Below are 21,654 nucleotides of genomic sequence, written 5' to 3'. Positions count from 1 at the left end.
GGCTGTAGCTTCATGTTTACTTTACAGACACGACAGTGGTGTTGCCTTTCTCTATAAATGCATTTCCTTAAAATGTTGAACTACTGCTCTAATGGCTCGTGACGACCACCATACTGCCATTTACTGTAATTAATACGGGTTCAGCATTTGAAGGCCTGTCAAGAGAACAGGATCCAAAGACAGTGTCATTGTACCATAAAACGCAGCACTGAGCCAGGCAGGTTTATGCTTGCAGGATGTCCATGGATCAGTGTGACATGCAGATCCTTCTGTAGGACCCTGCTCTCTGACCCCTGACCGATACTGAAGCTGGAAGACTCACACTGTGACAGGCTCGATGGGGATATTTTACAACTTAGACCAAAGTACAAGCAGCTCAGAGAAGTGTGTTCTGAATGACCCGTGCCTGATCTCCACCCCATATGGAGAGGGGCACCCCATAGTCCTGCCCCTCACCACCTTCACACATTCCTCAGAAAAGGGATGTTACTGTTCTTAACCTGATCAGTAGATGAGCTTTTACTGAAACTTTATTTCCAGGTCTGTCCCTCAAACCCTGCATTTATGTAGAACTGCCACAAGTGAAAATTCTTCATTTTTAGTCCAGCTCTCAAATTTAAGAATAAAATCTTCTCAAATTCTGCTAAGAGTAAATCCTGAATGGCTAGAGCTCAGAAACAGATCACACACCTTCTGTGTAAATCAGTGGTTATGATGAACAATATGTTATCTGAAGCAATGTGTGTAATTCAGAATTGGGTAGTTTTAAGCCAATCATGTGTCTTTCATTTGAACATGTGATGTTGCATCACTTTTTCTTCTCTTTTTTTGTGTTTATGAGGAGTGGAAACAACATGACTGCAATGAAATTAATTTACTTCCCGCAAAGGCAAGTTCTCCATCACTTGAACAAATTACCACTCCAGCAAGAGTCATGGATCGTTTGCCTTTTCACAGTTTGTGTTGTGAAATATAATCGCACATACCTTCATCACAGGAATTTGGGGGGTTAGAGAAAAGAAAAACCACCCATCTTAATTTTAGCGATGGTGGCAGCGGGTTAGCAAGTGACCCACAGTGACCCCTGGAATACCAGACACGGGCTCAAGTGTAAATAAAGGTTTGGTATTCATTCGCAGTTGTGGCACCGCAACAAGGACGCATTTTGTTTTGGAGGAAGAGCTGAGAAGTCTGTGCCTCCCATGAACAGAAACAGACTTTACACCAAGTTCAGCCCAAACTCTGAACAACCTCTGCTCACTGACTCAACCTCTAGACTTCAAAACAGCCACCCTGAACCGTGAAACAAGATTCAACTTGTAGTTGCTTTCTACAGTTTCAAGAACGGGACAAAGCCATCAAATTATAACAGCCTCCGACAAAAACCTGCATAGCACAGAAAACAGATCTCTCTAATCGTTTTCCAGATGTATGTATGCGATATGGTTTTTTTTCCTGACACTGTAAAATGTTTGAGTTTCTCCAAGCGTGCTACAAGCAAGACTGATAACTCCATTCAACTTAAGTAAATGCAATTACGGGTAATTTTATCCAGAGACCCCTGACTTGCCAAAAGCTACAGCCGTGCATGAGTAAACAGAATATACACTTTATTGTTTTCTAGGAAATTTGACTGTGCTCTGGAACGTCATCCAGATAAGAGCAGCAGGAAAAAACTTTGTTGTGTTTCAAACGTTTATCTGATTTGTTAATATTTGAACTATGGAGAGGAGGAGGTTCTGCACACTCTGTTTCATGACCATCATTTTAGCAGATATACAACAATTATCGTATGTGTGCTGTCGAGCAGCGATGCCCCTCCCAGGATAACATTTACCTGATCTTGGGTGTGGAAAGTCAAACATTTATGGGTACGGTTAATGGCCAAAAGGATACACACCATCAGATCTGGCCTTTGTGATAGTTTGGTCAGGGCCACTGTGCAAACTGACCCAGTTCAGGAGGGTCACAGTTGTATAGATAAATTAAGGGAATACTCCAATTAGATGTTTTGTGTATTAACCCCCCGCACCATTCATTAATTTCCCTAGTATTATCCACTTCTCTGGTGTTGGTCTGGTTGCTTAATATATTGCACACACTCTTAATCACTCTAGCCTAAATATGGCTAAATATGCAGCTCCTGTTTGTCCCTAGTACAGTCATCTGTGTAACAAACGTAGAAATGGATTTAGCCATTTTACAGTGCAGATGCTAACTTTCTGAGCCAAAACATGACAAATGAGCATGACTGCATCGTTATTTTTACTCTCAGCACAGTCACTTGTTAATAAGATTGATAGAGCTTGACAAAAAGCTGGAACAGATTTACTTCATCAGCCTCGAAAAAGCTTAATTTGTTGATCTATTTTTGCACTTTTTAAAACGTGCTCTCTACTTCGTCTCTTCATACGAGTTTTCCATCATAAAATGTCTGTCATTCTTATTTCACTGCTCTACAAAGTTTATTTTATAGCTAATTTCCAAAAGTAGGTATTTTCTCCTCCATAGAAGTAAATGGTTTTGTAAAAGTGCCAACTATGAGCATTAAGTGAGTCTAATGGACCCACCAACATGTCATCATTGGCTCCCTGTTGCTTTCATATGAAGAAGGCAACATTAAAAGCCCACATGCTGAATTCTCCTCGGTGGTAACGGAGGAAAAGCATCCTAAATGCAGTCAGAGGGAATCACCAAGCCCTTTATTATTCCCCAGTTCACTCCCAGAAGAGAACGTTTTAACGCCGACTTACAGTAGGGGCACAACCTTGTGTGTGTGTGTGTGTGTTGCTGTCTAATGGTGTGCAGCGGCAGATGGAACAAGCCCGAGGCGGTGCACATTAAACCTGCAGAGTCCTGCTGTGCGAAGGAGGAAAAGACCTTGAGTTATCCTGAACTCTTCGGGGAGACACATCGCTGCACACACACTTAAAATCTGGCCTCGCCTTAACTAAATGATGGCTCCCCTTTAACGCCGAGGGCTTTTCCAACCTCAAACATCCAACAAAACGACCTCCTCCAAACTGCCTCTGCTCTAATCGTCTGACTTCTGCTTGTGTTTGTCACAGACGGCTGAAACAGAAGCCCTGTGAAAGTGTTTCAGAGCATCGTCGCTGAGCCGCAAGGCACATGACCAGACAGTAAACATGGCCACGCTTATCTTTCACTGTGGTGCTTAATTGAATATTCTGCCAGGCTTTGCTTGACAGCCCTGGTTGCATCATGGCGATGGCACAATATCGAGTTATAGCCTTCCAACCAAAACATCGACCTGGCTCTGCCTCATACTGCCAGAGGTTACGTATGCCCTATCAGATGACACATTCAGTGTATACAAGCTTAAATATAACCTTTATTCTAATCCATTCCATGCACGATGTCTGGGTTTTAAGTCGCTATTACAACTGAAATGGGAAGCAAGAAGTGACAAACTCGCTCAGTGTCAAGATGATGAGTCTGCTTTGTTTGCCTCCTTCTTTGAATAAAAACTTTTGTTACCCCTGCTCTGCCAAAGGAGCATAATAATAAAATATCCCACTGCTTATAAGAAATATTAAAAACAAAAGCTGCATTGTATTCCGAAAAATCAAACTAGCATTCCATGTTACTGCAATATTCAAAGTCATTTTAGGGTTGGTAGTGCATGAAAAATGCGTAATGAATTACAAAGTCATTGTTCTTAGGTTAAGCTCTGGCGACCAGCAACCTAGTTTGCTCCAAAACTCAGACTTTGCAACACAACTGACATAATGAGGCTGGATGTTACACACAAGCTCAGCTGTGTTTCAGTTTTTTAAAAACCTGAAATGTGGCCTTCATGAACTGCACGCCGTCTCGCTCGCCATGCGTACAAGCATGCACGTCAACGGATGCTTCATGATAACAGACTCAAGAGATGCACCATCCGTGAGTTGTTAAAAATTGTGGTGAATACACTCATTTGCTTTCATTCCAAGAGTTAGATGAGAAGGTTGATACAGCTCTCGTATCTGCCCGTTAAGTATGGCGCTAGAGTCGGAAGGGGGTTAGCCTAGCTTAGCATAAAGACTGGAAGCAGGGGGAAACAGCTAGTCAGGGAAGTCACTGTGTACCACCAGTTTTACATGACTGCTTGTGCCAAAATTTGAAAAACATAAGATACAATATGTTGAGCTTTAGAGGTGTTGGCAAGCATATTTTTGAATTTTAGAGAGAGCCAAGGTAGCTTCCAGTCTACAGTATATGCTAAGCTAGGCTAGCTCCATACACAACGCACAAACTTGAGAATGGTATATATCTTCTCATCTTACTCTGCAAGAAACTGAATTATTATCCAAAATGTTGAACTACATACGTTTTAATCTTAACTTAAATCTTATCTTAATTTTAAGATGATTTTTGCACTGCAAGACACTCTTGTACCTCTACATACATGCAGCCTGTATACATCCACTGTACTGCATATAACAACTGTATGTTTTTTTTTGGCTGTTTGGCACTGCCTGTTTCTATACTTTCTGTTCAGCTGCAGTGTATCAGTCCTTTTCTCTTTTTGCACTGTATATAAGTACATTAAGAAACGAGGACAGAGTCACGATGTATATGCCAGTAAACTAAATAGTTTAAATGCACACAGGCTTTAGGCTTCCACACTCTGCAGATTATCCTCAAAGTGAAGGGATGAAATTAGCTCCACATGGGACACTGTGCGTAGTCCTGCACGACCACTTTCATAGGCCTGACACACACACACACACACACACACACACACACACACACACACACACACACACACACACACACACACACACACACACACACACACACACACACAGCTTTTCCTTCTGTCCCCCACATCTGTGTCTATGGCCCTAATTGTTTAATACCTCTCCCCTCCCAACCTCCCTGTGCAGCCGAGGCACTAATAGGCCCATCAAAAAGCTGTCGGGGCCTCTGATTCTTGTTACCCTGAGCAAACCAATAGATTTCACTGGTCAGCGGATGAACTCACGCTACTCACCACCTGTGTTTATTCCACAGGGTCGTTGTGGCCGGATTGTGTATGTAAGTGTGTGGAGAGGAGGGTATAGTGGTTTCGAAAAAAACTGTGGTCGTGGCTTCTTTAGAGGGCTGAGGAAAACTAGGAGAAAGAAGTTTTCGATCTGTTTGTTTCAGTCTGTCTGCCCTTAATTTATGCATGCTGTTGGAAAAAAAAATCCCCTGCACATTTTTAGCACTGTGCTTAACATCAGCTCCCCTTCGCTGAGCGGAGAAAGCACAAAGACCCAAAGCTGGGCTACCTGACTGAAGACGGTCAGGTTGAAAAAAATTTAACCCTAAAGTTGTTTGATACCCTTCATCCTCCTGATGTCCCCGCTGACAAAAATGGATGGACTCCTTTTGGACTAGGTGGGAGGAAAGCTGTCATTGCCACCTCGTCTACGCTGTGTCAGACGCAGCCATTTGAACCTGAGGTTGGGGCATAAATCTCCACCCTTGGGCCAGCCTTGACATTCTGTTCCCAGATGGTGCCTCCCCTGCTGTGGACTCTGCCCCAAAGGGGCCTGGCATCTCAGCCAGACCCATCCATCACAGGAGAACCAGGCCCCTATATACTGGGACTGGAGGCCCCTGTAGGGAGCACCTGCCCTCGTGTTTTCACCCCTGTGGCTAAAACAACCCCCAACCCCCTGAGTGCACTTCATCCCCTGCTGCTTTCCTGAGGGGTTAGAGGTCATTTGAGGGTGTGAGACAACTTTGCATGTCCAGAGACACTCTTTTAAGGTGACATTCACACTCAGGTCTGCGGTTAAATCTATTAGGCCTCATATTACAAGCAGGTCAAAGGTTGAGATATTGTTAATGTTAACAGAAGGCCACACAAGCTACACACAAAGCATGAAAAAGATCTGTACCGGAGACAAACAGAGAGTGAAAACTACAAAACAAGCCTTCATAGAAACGCTGCAGTAGGGGAAAAAAAAAAAGCAAAGCTGCAGAGCAAAGATCAATCGCCTTAAAAAAGAAAAAGAAAGCTACTTTTTCACTGCGAACAGCTTTTATACAAAAGAATTGTCCTCCTCCCATTTTTGGTGCATCTGTTTTATATATTGTGGCCAAAAAACATCACTGATTTGATTGGACCCAAATGTGATGCTTGAGGCTCCTTCATACATCCAAAGCCTGTTTGACCCTCCTTCTCCTGCCCTCCACCAACAAAGCTCCTTTTCCCTCTCCCCACTGGTCCCGTTCAAGGGGCTCCAGGCCTGAATGTGTGTGTGTGTGTGTGTCTGCTTATTAGGCTGCCAGCTACGTTCTGTTCTGTGAGGAATATCAGCTAAAAACTATGACTTACATAGTAAACAACCTGTGGGCTTAAACAGTAATTCTGAAAACTTTATATTTATCTTGAATACACAGCAGTTACAAACAGTCACCCGCTGACTCACATTTTCATCACAATATGCAAAATTTGCTGCTTTTTTGTCACCTGGCAGCTGATGGACGTACACAGCTAACCACTGGGGTCCAATGGAAGCTGTATATCGCCATGTTTTTGCATATTTCCTTCATGCAGGTATTGCAAAAATAAAAACTTCAAACAATCCAACCAATAGTTGTTGTGACATTTTAAAACCACAAATGCCAACCTCATGGTGGCGTTAGAGGAAAAGTCAGAGGATGACCAATGTCTGTCCCAAATTCCATGACAATGTCCAATATTTGTTGAGATATTTCAGTCCGGACCAAAGTGGTGGACAGACTGAGACGCTCATTGCCTTCAATGTTGCTAGGAGGGCTTAAAACAAGGCTTTGCAGTGGTTTCTGGACATGTTCTATACTTTAACGGCCATGATGCTGGATTTTTGTTGAAATCTATGGTAACTCGTGGATTCAGAGCTACTACAGCTGTCATTCACAAAGGAGCAGTACAAAGAGCCACCGTTCAAGCCAGGAGGAGGTGACTGATAATCACAATATTTATGAAGTGTCTCTCTGTCTGCCTTTACATTTGGACTGATTGGAGATTGATAGAATACCAATGACACCACTTCTTCCACTTTTAAAAGACATATGGGTAAATAGCAGCGACAGAGGGTATTTTATTGAAGTAAATGTAGTATTAACACAGTGTCTAAGCACTCAATTCAAGGTCTTGAATTCAAATTTATATTTAAATTCAGAATTACTAGTCGGAAAATGTTCTTAAAGTTTCAAAAAGAAAACTTACATAAGACAGAGTTACATTATTTAATTTTATCATTATTATTCAAAATTGTAGTAGGTCATGCTTGTAATCATTTTAACTATTCCACAGAGTGTTCATCAATAAAATTGCATCATATTTTAGTTACTGTGGTTCACTATAATTTCTATTAACTGGTTTTGATATATTTAAGTGGAACAGACATTTTGTTTTCCTGAAACCGATGTTCTGCGTGTTGTTTTGGAATCAAAGTCTGCAGTTGCCTCGATAAGAGTCTGGAAGAACTCCACCAGCGTTACCATCCCCACTTTGAATCCTTGTTCCCAGCACTGCTCAGCTCAGCTATCCCACATCATGTCTGCGTTAATTTCTATCAGGACCAGGCACAGCAACGCACTCTGGCATATATCGTCCCACACACTTGTCAAACATCTGAAAAGAAGATAGGCAGGATGTCCCACATGGTTCTGATAAAACTGGAGGTGAGCTATGGTCAGCACAGTTTACTCCTTCCCATCTTCTCCAATCTGTGATTAATTCTTCATGTAAAGTGCGTTGTGATTCCTTTGTGAAGATTAATGGCTGAGGGAAAACTGGCTGTCGTGTAAATAAATGCTAAAGTTGATCCCCATTATTAACAAATCAGGATGCTCAACATTTCTTTCTTCTGCTGTCAAATGTGCCCCTTTTTGTTTAAGGAAAAAAAATGAGGAAGAGAGAGAAAACAGAAAACATTTGGATTGTTTCCAGCTTGCAAATGAAGCGTAAAGCATGCTCTCAGTGTGACAATGTTTACACAATCTTTCAGCAACACAGCTTAGATGAACTAACAGATTTTTGGAAAAATATCAAGACTCGGCGCATATGTTGATTATCTGGAGTCAAAGGGCCCAGTGGTAATTCAGGATGCCGAAGACGATGATGTATGTTTTTTCCACAAACCTGCTGATGGACCGTAAACACATCGCGGCTGTGCTCTAAACTAAAAACCTCTCTGAATTCAGTGGAAGTTTCATCAGCGCACATAGAATTCTCCTGCAACCAATTAATCTGCACCAATCAGACACAAAACTGGACCCGTGTTGATCATTTTAGAAATAAAAAGTGGATGATCTCATTAGAGCTTGAGTTGGATTTAATCACTGAAAGTTGGAAAGTGGTCTGTGTTTCTAACAATTCAGACTCGTCAGTTGTGTCAAAGTTGGTCACACTCAGTAAGTTTATGTAATCACGAATATTAAAACACCAAGATCCCTAAAGAAAATCTTGGTTTGTGAGGTTAGAGAGCAGTGAGTTTAGCGGACCTCTGCAGCCCACTCTTGAAGCAGCTCGAGGCTTCATTAGCTGCTGATAGAGTGCTACAGGAGCGAGTGGAAAAAGTGGGAAAGGTGGCTAGGTGAAAAGTATATTTAGGCAGCGGTAAGGGGGGGAAGAGTTGGTTGAGGTGGTGTCTCTAGACACAGGGAAGGCAGGGGAGGCAAGCAAACAGGCAGCGAGGAAGGTAGGCCGTGTGGCACAGCGGGGGCTCGAGCTGACTGGTACAGGTGCTGGGTGGCTTGAGGGTAACGAGCTGGATCCTGAAGCTAGAGAACACAGGTAAGTATATGAAATCACAAGCGCCAAATTCTTTGAGGCACTAGCGAATGATCTACCACAAAGCGGTGACAATCTGGCAGCGAGAACACCGGCGGTCCCGCCTTAAGTAAGCTCCTGATGAAGATCAGGCACAGGTGTGTGCAGCCAGCTCCTCCTCCAACCCGCAAGCCACACCGATACTGTCAGAGAAAGCACACACAAAACCCAACCCCCAGCCTCACATACGCACACACCACATTTTTGGTTAGATGCATAAAATAATGTCTGTGCCTAAAACAAGCTTAAGAGATTTACATGTTTTGTTCTACGACATTAAATCCACGGATGGTGAAGCTTTTTGTCTTATAAAAGGCTGTGACTGTTATTTTCGAGCCTAATGTTAGCTTTTTACCAGTGGCGACTGCATTTAAGCATCAAAAGTCACAAAAGTGGTGTTCATTTGTGAAGATTATCTTGGTAAACAAAATGTTTAAATATCCTAAACTGATCCAATCTGAATAATTTGATATCCAATGGAAAAATCCCTTCAGCTGTGTGTAGAGGGAACCAGGGCGATGCTAACCTCCAGGTCAGCCTGCGGAAATATGTCATCCATTGGTGGAAGTGCATTGTGGGTAATGTAGGCAGCACATTTTGACAAAGAAGAAGAAGACACTTCATAAATATTGTGATTATTGTTTGGAAAAGTTCAGGCTCGGAGACAAACTGAGAAACGTTTGCAGCTGAATTTAACATTCATGCATTGAGAAAGACAAACTTGATAAAATATAATACTGAAAAACATATTCATTATCAAAATTGATTTTGAAGACAAAAGGCGGGTTGTTCACACTGGAATGAGCTGCCTATGCTGTTTTTATAAGTTCAGTAAGTTCAGTCTATAGTAATCTGTACCATCTTTCATGTAAGGGAACTTCAGAGGAGCTCTAGATGCTCTTGTTATAACTTTACTTACAGCAGGTGGAAACTGTAATGAAAGTCTCATGCTACAAATCTGCATTACATACACAAGGTTTTTTTTTTACTGTTAGTGAGGTAAAGGTCTAACAACACAACACTGTACCTCTGGAACCAAACAGACCAAACCAGGATCAGACCGCTGCAATTACATTTAATTAGATTTCACATTTGTCAACGTTAAAATATGTGTGTATGTGAGGTAACATACAGTAAACACAAAAAATCTGTCTACCACGTTCTGTATATCATCTTCTAGCCCATCAAATCACATTTGTAGCCAAGAGGAAAATGGAGCAATCCATCAAAACCTCTAACACTGGGTATGAAAACAGTTTCAAAACAATTCATTATAAAATCAGCTGTCACCCTGCCTGCACTTTCCCCACGCCACAACGGTTTCTCCACCAAGCGAGTGCAACCGAAATTCCTTCAGTGCATCATAGAGCCTCAAGTCCCCCGAGAAACAAGCCAGAAACCACAATGCAGAACACGTTTAGAGGCCAGCACTTATCTCAACAGAATGCAAATAGAGATAAATATAAAATCCGAGCCAGGACGAGAACACAGCTGTGATTTATTTGCCACAATGCCTCCTCTTCCAAGTGACTATCAGACTGGACTATCAGATGATAATCTTTTCTCCTTGTTCTGCAGGGAAACACGGCTCAGGGGGGAAACGTTGGGAGCTCAGCCTTGACCAGATTTGACAAGTGATGATCTAATACAGATGACAATACGTTATTGTGGAGCTTAGAGATCTTTATTTGTCATTCGACTGTGCTGTTTTCATACTGCTCTGTCCACAGCTATCATGTGCTCACATGACACTGAAGTGTGTGGGTTGCTGATTACCAATTGCATGAAGTGGGCAACTTCCCTGGGGTCGAAGGCCCCCATAGGCTCCACAAGCCCCTCCACAAGGTTGTTGTAAATCAATTTATGGAGCAACAACTCCTGGTTCATTTCTCTCGGATTGACAAGACCAATGTTTTCTGCTCTGAGCAACCACTAATGCAGCTTCTGTGTAGACTGAAAATAATATTGACTGGACAGATACGTCAGTTGTTGCTGGTTAGGGGAAAACAAATCCCCCTCCAGAATTTCCCAAATGGCAAATATGAACACAATCAGTGTGCTTGCATGCACTTAAGTAACTGGGTTACAACTTTCTCCTGAAAGGTGATTTCTGTGTCATGTAAATGAGAAACCAGGTTTCTGTAATCTGGATGGGGGATAATGGAAACCTGATTTCCACATGTAGATTTCGTCTACACCAGGTTTCTAATCGGGTATACACCAGCAGGCATGTGCATGACGAAAGGCTGCAGACGGGGAAAGAGGAGAGGGTGGATGAAAGGAGAGATAATTACAGGAAGCTATGCATCCTGAATTTTAGATAACTCCTTTCAAACAAACTGTGTTTACTGACAACAGTTTTACAGAGTGTTTCCAAGCCCATGTAGTAACGTCCTTTATACAATCATGTGTTCACAAAGTGGTGAAGCTCGCTCCATCCTCGCTTGTGAACGACTGATCCTTTCCAGGATGCTCCTTTCATACCCAATCATGATACTATCACCTGTTACCAATCAACCTGTTTACCTGTGGAATGTTCCAAACAACTTTCCCAGTCTTTTGTTGCTACTGTCCCAACTTGTTTGAAACATGTCGCTGCATCAATAAATAAATATTTACAAAAATCAATGAAGCTGATGAGGTCAAACATTAAATATATTGTCATTGTGCTGTTTTCAATTGAGTAAATGTCAGAAAGGATTAGCAAGTTATCACATTTGGTTTTATTTATGTTTTGTTATATTTATGTTTTATACAGTGTCCCAATTTTTTTTGAATCAGGGTTGTAACTTCATGTGTGTGGTGATTTTCTAAGTGGCCCATAATTTAACTACATAAAAAGCTCCATCATCAGTACAAACCTAACCACTGCTCCTACCTCCTATATTACCTAAAGAGTTGGGTCTTTTAGATGCTAGGTGGATGGGTGGGTTATTACTTGACTGGACAGTGGTGGCAGTGCAGGACACAGAGGACGTGGAGGCGGAGGTGGCCATAACTACTCGGTTGGTCTCCATGAAGGCATCCTGGAAGCTGTAGAGACGCTTCTTCTTGGCGTCGCTCTTCTTCTGCTCTTTGCCATCTGAAGAGGAGCATGATGACTATGACGATAATAAGGGAGTGGAGGAGGAAGGGGCAGAGGTGTGGGCAGTGAGGGCCAATAGATGATGTTGGAGGGAGGGGCACGTCAGCGGGGGTGGTCCAAGCATGTCACCTGTTGATAAACAATGTGAGACAAGTCATGATTTGAACTGTCTTTGACTTGCTGGTATTTCTTTTAACTGAAGCTGGACCCGAGTGGCTCACCTGGCAGGGACTCAGCAGCATTGATGGATTCCAGCTCTTCGTCACAGCGGCGTCCCACAGATTCTCAGACTAATAATAATAATAATAATGCATATGTCAAAAAATATCAGCAAACTATCACATTCTGTGTTATGTTTAACGCAGCATCCCAACTTTTTTTTTTTTAGAAATCTGAGTTTTACATGAAAAAGGGCACAAACGTCCGTCTTTATAGAAAGAGTCTCATTGTACTTGAGACTTGCTGACCTCTCAGCAAATTCGGCTGCCTGACTGACAAGCAGCATTTGATAAAGATCCACTGAGCAGCTCTTTACTCCAGACTGCTGAGCTGCTGAGACACAGAAGCCTGTTTGGCCAGATCACCTGATATGGCGAGAGATCTCTTCCATCACCGTGATCCCGGGGCCAAGGACCCGCTGAAATCACAAATACAGAGGAGTGCAGAGCTGGTGAAAACCCACTGAGCTGCAGAGGAGAGACTGGACTGAGTCAATAAATAATTACACACCTATCAGTGACTACATGCAGGACACACTTGGCCGGTATGGTTCAGGGCCTGACTGTTTATTGTCTTTCATGAAACTATCTGATAAAGACTTTAGCTCCTCAGCTTCCTCAGCTCATATGTTCCCTGAGGGCAGCACATTTGGATTAAGAGCAGACCAAGTGGAGCCATGTTGAAACACTTTGTGTTCCTTACATTTCTAAGAGAAGCCAAACTCTCAGATGGTCAGACCGCTGTTACAAGCAGCAAAAAGTCAAATCAAACGTGACTGTACTATTAAAATGAGCTGCAATGATACAGGTGAATATATGTGTCAAAATAATTAAAAATGAATACGACTTCAAATACAGATCTCACTCTGGCATGATGTAATTTCAATGAAGCCTCGAAACAAACACCATTTTGTGTCTTTTTTAATGTGGGATGCAGTATTCATTGTTACCTTTATTTAAATTTGGATACTTGCTGAGAAAAACCAGGGGAAAATACAGAAAGTGGCCAAGTGATTCAGGATAAAAAGCCTATTGAAATGCAAATTTGACTGTATCATTTTAAGGAAACAGGAATTCTATTATTCTATAAACTGAAATAAATCCTGTCTTTGAATATAACATGAGCCAATAAATCATCCTGAAACACATTCGGTAGCACAACATCCCAATTTCAAAAGCTGCTGAACCCAAGACAATACAGAAGAAAGTTTCTTTATTGCAAATTTGTTTGGAAATTCATCAATATTTAAACTCATACAATTCTCTGAGAATTATAAAGTGCTGTTTATTAATGGGGTGTCCATAGTCTACAGTCAGCGCACACAAAAACAATCATGAAGGGAACAGATGAGGAAAAGTAAAACGGCCAAAGCCTGGAGCTGGTTCGTAAAAAACTGAGCCATCATGTTGATCAGTGACAGCAGGACAACAGCATATCTCCATTCTGTACAAAATTAGTGTCAGTGAAGAATCTCATTTTTAAAAATATTTTGGATGATGTCTGCATGAGCCTTGACTCCTGTCTAACCATGAAAGACTGAAAAATATACCCTTCATATCAAGAGATGTCCTAGATTGAAGAGATAAAATAAGTTCTGTTCGTAATGGGATTTTATTGGCATTTTATTGGCAGAATATATTAAAGAAGAGGGAGGCAAAAATGGGTCTGTATTCAAAACACTCTTTTTATGATTCCAGGAAGACAGACTTAACCGCAGAACAATCCTGCCTTCCTTTGGTTATTAAAGTTAAACCAACCTTGAAAACTCTCCATTTAGAAGCTGCAACCAACTGCAATAACAAAGTGTTTCATTTTCTGCACATATAAACATGCTTACAACAAAGCATTCGATAATTAATTGCTCACCCGAACATCTGCTCTTGTTCAAAGTCCTGCAGTATAAGAATATAATGCAAGACTGAATCCAGGCTTTTCCAGATATTAGTTTTGTTACAGAAGCCAGTTATGAAATCAATCTAAGTAATTAAATGACTACGTTATGTTCATATGACGACTTTGCCTGGTATCGCCCCTTTGAGACTACACTCATGGCACATGAGTCTAAAACCATAGAAACGGGGACAACAATCAAAATAAGTCCAGGGCTTTATTGTTCTACCTCGGAAAAAGTTCCATATGTTGTATTTTATAAATATAGTAGAATGTTGTCAAAACTAAACCGCAGCGTCCCTTAAAATCCCTGACAACACTGAGGGAAACTCCTTCAGATGGTGAATGGAAGATGGAAATATCACAGGTGAACTTGATCAAAGTTCATGTCTACAACTGGATTTCTGCCTCCAACAGACTTGCCGTGAGGGGACCTGAGTCAAGTTTGATGCCCCCCACCCCGGTCTCAGAGACAACTGGTGAGGCACTAGGGGTCCTAATGGTGAGAGACGACAGTGATGGGGAGAAACTGGGTGTCATGGCTGAAGGGGTAAGTCCTGTATTCCTCGCTAAGGGGGAATATGCATATTTGCGGTAAGACGGCTTCCTTCTCAGGCTTGGCACACGGCCTGGCTTTCGTGGAGGTACAGTTCTAATGCCAGGCTGAGCCACTCCCGTTATAAGAGGTGGTGGGTACATGAGACAGCTCGCCTCTGCTGCCAAGTCCTCACGGCCACCTTGAAGCTCCTCGTCGGGGAGCATCCCGATATCAGTGAAGACAGAGGCCAGAGTCTGGAAGCGAGGCTCCCAGTCCAAAATGTAGTCCCAGCTGTAGCTGCCCTGCAGCTGCTCCTCTAGACACACCAGTGAAGAAAGAGAATCTGCAGAGACGTGGGCTTCCGAGAGGGGAGCATACCCATTCGTCCTCATGCTCTCCTCCAAGTCTCTCACCCTAAGTATTGCAGGAAGTAGTCCCTCACCTCCTCCTTCTTCTTTGAAGTGGTGGAGGCTTTCTATGCTGGCCATCCCCGAGACTAAACATTTATTGACAGATAAAATGTGCTCCGGCCCTACATCGACAGAGTGGCAGGAGATATTGTCCCCTGTTAACGCAGAATGTGGGATCTCCGTGGGCTGGTTGCCTTGAACAGATTCATCTCTTTTACGGCTCGGGTAGTCATTAATCCATTTGATTTCCTGGTCCTCAGCGGTCTCACCTTCTGCAGATCCACGGCCGCTTGAGTCTGATTGACTGTATGCATTTGATATGTCCCTCTTGGTCACCAAAATGCCGGGCCGGTTATGCAGAGAGATGCCATTTAGCATTTGGTGATTGGACCTGCCAAATGAGCCCGTGCCGTGATTCAAGTTTGCAGCAATGGCAGCTGCCTTTTTGATTGCCGCTTCCTTGATCTTGTACCTGAGAACCAAGCCCACAAAAATGAGAAGGACGAGGAGGAACATGATTAGCGAGACACTCAAACTGAGCATGTGCGCATCAAGAGGAACCCCAGTGAGTGCCTCAGCTGAGCTGGAGATATTGATGAAAACCACGCAGTTGGTGGTCCTGGAGGCCAATCTGGGACTACCTGCAGACACTACAAGCTTCACCATGTCCTCACTGGCATGGCTGCCTCTTCTGCGATACACATGGTCTGACACAAAAATGGTACCAATTGTTTTGTTCACAGAGAAAAACGGTGATGAATTCACAAGAGAGTACTCAACAAGGCCGTCCACCCCTCCATCATGGTCCATCGCCATCACGTAACCGACTGTCTGTCCAGGCTTGGCATTTTCTGGCAGGAGGAAATGGTACTGATTTTGAGTGAAGACGGGACTGAACTCATCCACTCCCTTAATGGTCACCTGCACTCTCACTGTAGCTGCTTTGTCGCCTTTGTCCCTGGCCTCCACTACAAAGCAGTACTCACTCTCACGTTCATAATCAAAGGTCTGTCTAGTGTGAATGTCGCCTGTTAGGGGGTCGATAGCAAACGCCTCCTTCTTCTCGGGGCTGCCACTGCCATAGTCCATGAAGCAGGAGGACAAAATAGAGTAGGTGAGCTGGCCGTAGGGGCCTAAGTCATTGTCAACAGCATGGACTGAACAGGTGTGGGTAAACGCTGGAAGGTTCTCCAGCACAGAACAGTTAACAGTGGGGAACATGAAGTATGGACTGTTGTCATTTTCATCCAACACTGTGATGAAGACCACTGCAAAAGCCACTTTACGGTCTTCAGATGATTCACCGCCATCCGAGACTCGGATGGTGAGGGTGTATTTTGAGTCTTCCTCATAGTCAAGTGAGTGGTTTAGCACCAGAAGGCCCGACTGAGGGTTGAGCTTGAGGTGACCTTTGCTGTTCCCCGAGATAATGTCATACCGCAACAGGCTGTTGATTCCCAGGTCGGGATCCTGAGCAGTGACCTGAACCAGCCTGGTACCGACATGGCTGTTTTCACTCACTCGTGCATGGTATTCTGTGTTGGAAAAAACAGGGGCGTTGTCATTGCAGTCTGTCACGGTCACCATAACGACAGCAGAGCTGTTCAGCGGAGGTGTTCCTCGATCAGACACACTCACTGTTAGGGCATAACTCTCCGTGGTCTCACGGTCTAAAGGGTTACACAGAACAAGTTTTCCTACATTTCTCATCTGATTCTCAACCTGAACCATTTTTACTTCCAGACAGAATCGCTTCTCCTCATTTCCCCTGATGATGGCGTAGTCCAAATGGGTGTTTTCGGGGCTCCAGTCTTGATCCTCTGCAGACAGTGTCAGCAAAGTGATGTCAGTGGGTGTGTCCTCTGGGACGGTGAGCGTGTAGATGTCCTGGTGGAACAAAGGCGCATGATCGTTGGTGTCCAGAATCAGCACATCTACGGAGGTGACAGTGGACTGCACAGGATCGCCTTCGTCTCTGGCCTCAACCAGAAGATGGATCAGGTTGCTGTTTGTGATGGCCTTCAAGGGCTTGTTGGTGAAAACAGACCCTACAAGACAAGATGTTTGCTCATGAGTGAATAGGTTTATTTTAAAGCTGCACTAATCGATAGACTCCACATGACTCTAGATGTTTCAGGCAGCTCTATGTTAGCAACTGTTTGCGAACACATTTGCCAAAAGAACTTTACAAGGACATGATATATCAGAAGCCAAAAATCAATTACTAAAATCTGTTTTACTGTTATCAAAACATTATATTGCAAGCTATATTATATAATAGTGAGTAAGTCAAATATATGTTGATATTATCTTACAGTGCGTAGAAGGTCAAGAACCCTCAGGAGACCTGACATCTGGTCTCACCAAAATAAAACTATAAAACTCTGGTCAATTGATTTAACAGTTGGTTTAACAAATACACGGATTGTTCCTGGATTTGTTTCTCTTTGGAATAAGAACTATAAAACATGTCTGCTTGTGTGACAATATATTGAGAGTTAAATCAAAATTGTCCCTGTCATTAGACGCCACAATGCAACATCATTTCCTGTGTGACTACTCTTTAATGAATTCCATGTGCAGAGTGTAAGAGCAAATTTTCCTCTTGGATGACAAGTACGTGTTTGTCCATCCAATTTATTATTCCACTTCACTGCCACTTAAACCTTTCTACAGGAGGGCTTTACTCATTCTGTGGCTCTCCTCTAAAGCAGCACCATTCGTTGTTTGTAAAACAAATAGGCATGGAAAAACTGAGAGGCACAGCACTGCAAAAAGCACCATATTACATTTTTGAATTCTATTTGGCGAGCTTTAGTCCACATTGATGTAAATTTCGCTTTCCATTAGTGCTCCTCGCCGCAAAACAGGGCAAATACATTTCCCTGATATTAAACTTTGGAGTTCAAACATGATAGAAGCCCATAAATCACACTTGAGTGGAAAAGACTAGCCAGCACTGAGGAGTGCTGGTTTCCTTTCAGCTCTGCAGGATTTATCTTCTTTTTTTGGGTTTAGGGATTTTTAAAAGGGAGATAATAGGATAGGCACGGCTCCTCTGAACCACTTTATCTCAATGACTTCTAATTGCCTCCTCGGCTGCTTCGCTCTCCCGCTGTCTGAGGAGCTCACTTAGCACATCCAAGACTACGAAAATATAAACACTGGAGAAGTCTGCAGCTACTGGCAGTGTGACAACTCTCAGTAACCTCTGATACTGTACGCTGAGCTGCTCGTAACCAGGCGAAGACTTTCTCTGTGCCCTTTTCTTTGGCGGCTGCCCCTTTAACCATGCCAGAAAAACAGATTTTAATGGAGGGAATAAGAGGGATGAATATGGAAATTGGACCACCAGACAGCCGTAAGTCATGAAACTTGTAAAGCTTGAGTTAATGTCTTTTACAGATGAACTACAATACATTTTGGATCATTGTTTTATCCTTCTGGTGGCTTCTTAACCTCTCCATTTTCTATATATATATATATATATATATATATATATATACACACACAGTGACAGGCTGCTGTCAATGGGACATTTATATCAGAGCATTGCAGCAGCTGTTCTTACCATTGTCTGGCTGGATGTAAAAGCCTTGTAAAGGAGATGAAAGCAGTCTGTAGGTGATCTTGCCGTTGAGTCCAGAGTCTCTGTCGCTGGCGGACACCGACAACACGAACGTGTCTGCTGACACCAACTCTGACAACTCCACCTCGAAGAGAGAAGAGAGTCATAACTACACCGAGATCATGACGTGTATTCTATATCCAGTCAGATACTACGTTCTAATGAGGTTTAAGAAAAGGTTTATAACTGTAACACAAGCTTGGTTGCTCATTAATAGACATTTATTGATGCTTTATATAGCATTACAAGCATATGTAAAAGCAGCTTCTGGGTTGCCAGGTTTGAAAAATCTCTTCGGCTGGTACATGACCTTCATCTTTTTAGTTAACTCTTGATTTCATCAGGAGGACGGCTCAAATGGTCTCATTCTTAAACTGAGGAAATTAAAGGAAGAGTTCACAACATTTTACGTTACGTTGCTGAAGAATTGAAGTGTGAGAACCTTTTATCAATTATTTAATAATATTCACAAGTACACACCTGATGGCTCTTTATAAAACCCACCCTTTATTAAAGGGACACTCCACCAATCGTACACTTTAACTTTGGTTTACTAAGTCTGAGAAAGTAACCCTGATAGTGTCATTTCAGTTATTGGAAATGTAGGATCCACTACAAGTCAAGATATCCCAACCCACTCTGCTTTGGTTTGGATTCTTCTTTAAATCTGTCTCCTCAATTTTGTGGAAGTGAGAGGCCAAATCACTGGGGTTAGCCAATGTTAATGTTAATAAGTGATCAATGAAGCCATCCAGAGTCATGACACAGCTAGTGTTTAAGTTTAAATTATGCTGAGGGATAAAGAACATCAGGCACATGGATTTTTACAACCTGGAAACCCAAAAGTTGTCGTTATTAACCTCTTTAATAGTGCATTAATAGGCAATTTATTCAACATAATTACAAGTTATATATCATGAATAAGGCATGACTTGTTAGAAGGTTGCTCCTTTTCTCCAGCAGCGATAACAGCATTCAGATAGCATTTTATTGATGCCTTTCTGACCCAAACCAGTTGGCATATAGGCCCTTTTGATCGATAAATATATCATCTTTACCTGGTAGGAGACCTTGGTGAAGACTGGAGCGTTGTCATTGACGTCAAGCACTTGAACTGTGACCTCTCCAGTGGTCTGGTGGAGGGAGTCAGACGCCCAGACTGTCAGCGTGTACTCCGTCTGCTCCTCATAGTCCAGGGCTCGAGTCAGGGTGATCACGCCAGCGTATCGGTCAATCGCAAAGGGAAAGTTGGTGCTGCTGTTGTCTGAAAAGCTGTAGGTGATGGTTGAGCTCAGGTCCACGTCGTTCGCAGTCACCTGGGTGACCATGTAACCTGCCGGCAGATCTACAGTAAAACAGAAGACGTCAAAATGAGTCCAGAATAGACAAAGAACAAAGTCTTTATATCCTAATGATTGAATGCAGCAGCAGCGGTTGGTCTCACTCTCTGCTATAACCACAGGCTCCATGGGGGGGATGGCAGGGCTGTTGTCATTGACATCCACAACTTGGACCCTGATGGTGGCGGTGCTGCTGAGCGGAGGGTTCCCCCTGTCTGCCGCCTGCAGAACCAGCCTGAAACATACAGGCAGTAAACAAGCAATGCCACCTCTTCCAAATGCATAGCAGTAGAGTATTGATGTTTTACATTCTAGAAATGGCTGCATAACACTTTTTAATATTGGCATACTTGTATGAGGGGGTGATTTCACGGTCCAGTAAGACATTGGTAGCAAGAATCCCACGAACAGAGTCCAAGATGAATGCTTCATTTGCGTTACCGGACACGATGGCGAACTCAATCTGCCCGTTCATCCCGCTGTCAGCATCTGACGCAAACACCTGCAGAAAACATGGCCCGTGGTCACAACAAAATACACGATGCACCTGCTTGGTATTTCTAATGTCAGAGAGAGTTTAAGCACTCATAGTAGCTACCTGCATAATGTAGGTGTTGTGTCCTTGTCCCTCCCACACAGCTGTTCTGTAGTTGCTGTGTTCAAACACAGGAGCGTTGTCGTTCACATCCAGCAGGCCGACGGAGACCCTGCAGTGAGCCGTCTGCAGCCCGTTGTCGGCCAGCACCACCAGATGGATCTGAGGGCTCGCCTCGAAGTCCAGAGAGTTATCTTTCTGCACGCGGATCTCACCTGGATGAGGGGAAACAACAAATGTATGCCTCCAAAAACTGTGCAAAGCCAACATCAGAGACGGCTATAGCTCATTATACTTCAAGATCAACATGCAATATTTATTTTAAAACAGCACACGACATTTTCTACTTTCGCCTTTAATGCATCATTTTAATCAGATTGTGGAAAAATGAAGGGAAAGTAATGAACTTTGATCTTTTTAAAAAGGTGCTGACAGAAGCTCTTTTAGCTTCAAGTTCTGTAATACAATACAGCACACTATAATAATGTGTATTTGAGTCTAACTGTGTTTGCTTCATTACTTTATGTAGACATGAGTCCAAAATAGAGTTTGTGATAAAATCAGGCAGGCAACAATCATAATTCTTTAGGAAATACTTGTATATAAACAACCAGATGAACCTGATAAGTTGCAAAAGCATTTTGAAGACGCACAGAAAATCACAAAACCCCAAAACGGCTGCATTAGAAGATATGATTGGCTGCACATAAACAATGGTGAGGACTGGAAATCAAAAGCTATTCTCTGGATACTTCTGTGGAAAATAAAATGGGTGAGTGAATGAGCATTTGTGCTATTAGCATAACTTAAATGATGAAAGTGTGCATGACGTTCATGCAAATATATTTCTAGGCTGCCAGTTGCTAATCATAACCAGTGAACTCCAGCAACAAGTTTGGATGGACGTGAGGAAAAAAGGAACAAAAGCGATGTTTTTGAATGCAAAATGTTTTCTCACCAGTGTGACGGTTGATGGAGAAAATGCGATCCTCGTTGCCACTGAATATGGTGTATGTGATCCTTTGTCTGCTGTTGGTTTGGTCGCTGGCCTCCACTTTTGCGATCCAAGTGCCTTGACAAAGACAAAGTGAAAAGGTTGATGATGTTTTTAACGGTATCGGTGAAAACAGA

At 42.8% G+C, this 21,654-nt stretch overlaps 1 protein-coding gene across 1 annotated transcript in view; it reads right to left on the bottom strand.

Annotated features, from left to right (window-relative positions):
- Nucleotides 1–14,241: 14,241 nt before the first annotated feature.
- dchs2 (dachsous cadherin-related 2) overlaps nt 14,242–21,654 on the bottom strand; it is a 28,565-nt gene continuing 21,152 nt past the window's right edge. The window contains exons 14-20 of the mRNA XM_041934140.1: nt 21,482–21,595; nt 20,527–20,738; nt 20,279–20,430; nt 20,033–20,163; nt 19,647–19,933; nt 18,532–18,673; nt 14,242–17,008 (exon numbers count right to left, since the gene is read on the bottom strand). Of these exons, the coding sequence (XP_041790074.1) occupies nt 14,403–17,008; nt 18,532–18,673; nt 19,647–19,933; nt 20,033–20,163; nt 20,279–20,430; nt 20,527–20,738; nt 21,482–21,595 (3,644 nt within the window). The 3' untranslated portion in view covers nt 14,242–14,402. The remainder of the gene's footprint in view (nt 17,009–18,531; nt 18,674–19,646; nt 19,934–20,032; nt 20,164–20,278; nt 20,431–20,526; nt 20,739–21,481; nt 21,596–21,654) is intronic.

Source organism: Chelmon rostratus, chromosome 3 (genome assembly GCF_017976325.1).
Source record: "Chelmon rostratus isolate fCheRos1 chromosome 3, fCheRos1.pri, whole genome shotgun sequence".
NCBI classification, from domain to species: domain Eukaryota; kingdom Metazoa; phylum Chordata; class Actinopteri; order Chaetodontiformes; family Chaetodontidae; genus Chelmon; species Chelmon rostratus.
The sequence above is the reverse complement of the archived record's forward strand: the minus strand, read 5'-3'. Positions and strand labels throughout refer to the sequence as shown.